The 5,105-nt window shown below is 34.4% G+C and overlaps 1 protein-coding gene across 1 annotated transcript; it reads left to right on the top strand.

Annotated features, from left to right (window-relative positions):
• Window positions 1–486: 486 nt before the first annotated feature.
• On the top strand, window positions 487–4,045 carry PUM23 (pumilio 23). The gene is made up of 8 exons (XM_078993566.1): window positions 487–746; window positions 1,191–2,276; window positions 2,392–2,535; window positions 2,639–2,758; window positions 2,844–3,029; window positions 3,106–3,254; window positions 3,347–3,529; window positions 3,610–4,045. The coding sequence occupies exons 2-8, from the start codon at window positions 1,209–1,211 to the stop codon at window positions 3,950–3,952; spliced, it is 2,193 nt and encodes a 730-aa protein (XP_078849692.1). The 5' UTR covers window positions 487–746; window positions 1,191–1,208; the 3' UTR covers window positions 3,953–4,045.
• The last annotated feature ends 1,060 nt before the right edge of the window (window positions 4,046–5,105 follow it).

Here is a 5,105-nt window from a genome sequence, read left to right as displayed (position 1 = left end):
CAAAACAAGAACTAGAGCCATAAGGTACGCCTCGCATAAGGACTATTTTTGCAAATAATTTTATGTTTTAAGGTTAAAAATGAAAAATACCTAAAACACGGGTGTTACATAACAACCCGTAGTTGGCCAGAGATAACTCAAAAACTTATATATGCATTTGTCTATGTAGTTTAGTTTCTTATGTGGTTGGTCATATGAAAATACTTTTATACTCTTTATTTTATTTTAGATTTTTTAAAAACAATTAATTAATTTTGTAATTATTATATTTAATGTAACCATATCTTTTTAATTATTGTATCTTGTTATGTCAATCTATATATACACAAACGGTTTAAAATGTTAATTTTATTGGATTTTATCATTTTAGAAAATTAGTCCATCTTTCTTTCAAGCTATCCTCTGTAATTAATGGATCACAAGCCCAATTATCAGCAACTATGGGCATTGGGCCGCTTCAAAACACCTTTCGGTTTCCCCCTCACACAGCCCTCAGCCTCCTCATTCTGAGTTCTGACCTTCTTCTTCGTCGTGCACTTCCTTCCTCTTGTAGGTTGTAAGTAGCCGCACCAGAAAAAAAAAAAAAAATCTTGTTCGTAGCAAAACCAACAAGGTTGTGAAAAAACCCGTCATATTAACTTATCGAGTTGGTGCTTTAATTTTTTTACAAATTCATACTCTCGCCTACAGTTGTGTTTTACGCTTTCACTGTCATAGCATCGGCGAAATCCTCCAATCGTTGCAAGGTTCATCTCTCTCTCTCTCTCTCTCTCTCTCTCTCTCTCTTACATTATTTGGTATGAACGCGACAAATTTCATGATATATGTCTTTACCTGTTACTCCTCAAATCGTTGTAAGATGACTGTACTGAATATGGTATCTGAAATGCAATGAACCAGAAAAGCATCAACTTTGGGTAGACATTGTGAATTGCAGATGATATGAACTAGTGACATATATGATTAATCTCTTATTGAACCACCCCCACCACCACCATATTTGTTAAGCAGCACCAATGTTTATTAAATTAACAAATTTTTTCTTTGATTATGCTTGTTGAACTTTAAGCAGCCATTGTTAGTCTCCGCATCTCTTTAATTTTAAATCATGCAAGAGCCTGTAAGCTACATATGGTTCACACCCATCTTTTGCTTACATAATGTGGTTTCTTCCATTGTTTTCAATGCAGGTTGTCAAGGACTTGCTTATGGTTGCTATTGGTTCAAAAGCTCTGCCACTGAGAATAGCTGAAATTTGTGATTTGATAGCTGAGTGCAGTGTGGCTGGGGAAGATAATACTTACAACCAGGGTGGGAGAAGAAGAAACATGAGCAGGAAGTCAATGAAGAAAACTAAAGGTCTTGATGGGGACAATTCTGGTAAAAATACATCTGGTGGTAATTACAACTCAAACCATCAAGATCAAGAAGCTTCTGTGCCACATACATCATTTTTAAGGCAACAGGTTGATCCAGAAACAGCAAAATACTTTACAGAGATTTCAAATGTCATTGAAGGAACTGAAATTGATCTTGAAGAACGTTCATCAATATGTGGAAATGCTTTGGAAGAAACAAGAGGAAAAGAAGTAGAACTTGCAACCGATTATATCATAAGTCACACTTTGCAATCACTTCTTCAAGGGTGTGATTTAAACCAACTTTGTACCTTTCTCCAAAACTGTTCAAAAGATTTCCCTCGTATTTCCATGGATAGATCTGGATCTCATGTAGCAGAAACAGCTCTCAAGTCATTAGCTTCACATCTTCAAGAAAGTGACACCCAAGATCTTGTTGAAGTGACTTTGAATGATATATGTAGGTCAATTGTTGTCAATCCTGTTGAAGTGATGACCAATTGTCATGGGTCTCATGTTCTTAGAAGTCTATTATGTCTCTGTAAAGGGGTTCCATTAGATTCATCAGACTTTCATTCCAAGAAATCATCTCAAGTTCTTGCACAACGGTTGAATTTCAAGGCTTCTAGGGTAGATGAAAGTGGGACCCAGGGATTGCAGATGGGGTTTCCTGATATGCTAAAGTTTCTTGTATCAGAGATACTTAAAGCAGCTAGAAAAGATATTGAATTCTTGCAAGTTGATCAATATGGGAGCTTGGTTTTGCAAACTGCTTTGAAGTTATTGGCTGGATATGAGGAGGAGTTATTTCATGCCATTCCAATCATTCTTGGATGCAAAGGGAATTTCATAGACAAGAATGTTGTCAAAAGGCTTTTGAGTTTAATGAAAGAAACTGCTTTCAGCCATCTGATGGAGGTTTGATCAGCTTCATTTTTATGCTCTTTTCCCTTTTTTGCAACCTTTTCTAACATATAAATTTATATTCTTTTTATTACTTTTGAATCTTTTATGTTTGTAAATTGTAATGCAGGCCATCTTGGAAGTTGCTCCTGAAACAGTATACAACGAATTAATAACAACGGTTTTCAAAAATTCATTATTTGAAATGTCCTCTCATCACTGTGGGAATTTTGTTGTTCAAGCATTAATTTCTCATGCTAGAAATGAAGATCATGTAAGTGAGGCAATAGTTTAGAGTATCAAATACATTTTCCTGTTTATAACATTTTGTATTTTTCTTATTCAACTTTTAATGTCAATCTTTTCCCCTTTTCCAGGTGGAGCTGATGTGGAAAGAACTTGGTACAAGATTTAAAGATCTTTTTGGAATGGGAAAGTTTGGAGTTGTTGCTTCTTTTCTTGCTGCATGTCATAAGCTCAATAGCCATGAACAAAAGGTATAAACATATTATAATACAACTCCAGGAAATATCAATATACTTTACATGCTTTATTTATCATTTTTTAAAAATTGTTTTGCAGTGTTGTCAAGCTCTGATTGGCTCTGTATGCATGGAAAATGAGCCACCTAGATGCATTGTTCCTCGAATACTATTTCTTGATAATTACTTTTACTGCAAGGATAAATCCAATTGGGATTGGCCAAGTGGTGCTAGAATGCATGTTATTGGGACATTGATTCTTCAATCAGTTTTTAGACTTCCAATTGTACGCCTCTTTTTCCATTTTCATTAAAACTTTCTCCTAATTCACATTTCAATAACATTTTCTAATTCATATATAGGAGTTTATTCACGCCTTTATCTCAAGTATGACATCTTTGGAAGAAGATCATCTTCTTGACACCACAAAGGACAATGGAGGGGCAAGGGTGATTGAAGCTTTTCTCACTTCAAATGCTTCCACAAAACAAAAGCGTAAATTAATCGTCAAGTATGTGACTTTTTATAAAATCTGTTATATAACTTTCTTTTTTATTCATGTTTGACCCTGTTAACAAGTTTCTTTACTTTGTTTTTATGTAGACTGAAAGGGCATTTTGGGGAGCTTGCTGTGCTTCAGTCAGGTGCCTTTACAGTTGACAAATGCTTTGATGTGAGCAATGTGTCTTTGAAAGAGGTGATTGTATCAGAAATGGTAGCACTTCAGGGAGAGATCTCAAAGACAAGACAGGGTCCTCATCTTTTAAGAAAACTTGACATCGAAGGGTAATTTCTTTTTTTCTTTTTTATTTTTGTTACTTTTCCTAATTTATTTAAAAGTTGAGTTGATGATGATGTTTTAATAGGTATGCAAAACGACCTGATCAATGGAAAGCAAGACAGACTTCAAAAGAATCTGTGTACAATGATTTTATATCTACATTTGGTTCAAAGGAAACAAAATATAATGAATCTTTCACAGAAAATCGACCAAAAACACAGAAAGAGAAGATCAAGGACATGAGGAAAGAGATTGATACTCAACTAACTCCGTTCCTGGCTCATAACAAGAAAAAGTCGGGCCAAAAACGTCAATCAGATGGAACTGAAAGGGGTGATGTGAAATTTACCAAACATGCCACTGAAGATGATGTAGGAAAAAGCAAACGAAAAGCTCATAGAAAAAGAAAACACACTGAGAAAATGTAGTAAGGTTATAGTAGTAATAGATGATTCTTGTATTCACATTTCTAAACTGTTTGTTACATGTAAGTTTAATACAATTTTTTGCTCGAACTAAAATTACAAAACTCAAAATCTTTACTTGTTCCCAATTGGATTTGATCTGCTTGGTGGCATCCTTCGAAAGCTTGATTTCATCTTCTTGAATGGCTCCTTTGTTGTTCTTGTCTGCAAATCTTTGAGAGTTTGTGAAGTTGAAGTTTGTGATAGCAATCTTCCTTGAACTCCAGCAAGAATTAGTATGAACATGAATGCAAGAAAGATAAGAAACATTTTTTTGTAAATAGGATTCATGATTAGTTTTGATGTGTGTGTGTGTGAGTGTATTAATGATTAGAGGCAAAAGGTTCTTTATATGTGGGTGTTGTGTTGTGGAAGGGATCTTTGAGTGTAGATTTTCAAGATTAGTTGTTACAGTTTCAAAAGGTGTCACGTGATGAGGCATGTGATGCTATTATATATATGATATATCGACTGTAGATACAACTGGGAGGTGATTCAGACATTGGTAATGGGTGTTGTGGTGGCTTTGCGGCCTCTGTTTGCTCCATTTGTCAAGATGTTTGTTCTCATGTGGTAAGTTAAGTAGGAGTGGGAATTTTATAATTTAAAAAAATAGTAATGTGGAGTTGCATTGGTAAATGGGTCTGTTTGATCCCAATGTGTTTTGTTTTTATTTTTTCTAAGTTGTATATTTTTTATAATTTATATACAGTGTCGGCTACAAAAGCGTGAGATGTGATTGTTGAATAAACGGTGTTTAAAATTCAAAGGTAAAAAGGTCATCCTCATTTGGTATCAAACACATATGGCATACCACTTAGGTGGTGAATTGTGATGATAATAAGCATACAAATTCAGTGACTTTTTTTTTTCTTTCTAAAAAGGTCCTTACGTATGATTAAAGGAATTGAATTGAAATTGGTTTGGTTTAAGATTTTAAGAAAATGGTTCAGTTTGGTGTTGTGCGGTTTAAAACTCAAGTTGAAAACAGCGGGTTTCATATCACAATCTTGAAATTGCAATCTTTTTTAGGTTTATGTTTTACAAATTACATCAAAACCTTTTATGGATTCGGTTGATGGTCGGATATGGGATCAAACCAAGGTTATTTTTTGTT

The sequence above is a fragment of the Lactuca saligna genome, chromosome 5 (assembly GCF_052625555.1).
Source record: "Lactuca saligna cultivar CGN05327 chromosome 5, ASM5262555v1, whole genome shotgun sequence".
Classification (NCBI taxonomy): Eukaryota; Viridiplantae; Streptophyta; class Magnoliopsida; order Asterales; family Asteraceae; genus Lactuca; species Lactuca saligna.
This window is presented reverse-complemented; position numbering and strand designations above follow the sequence as displayed.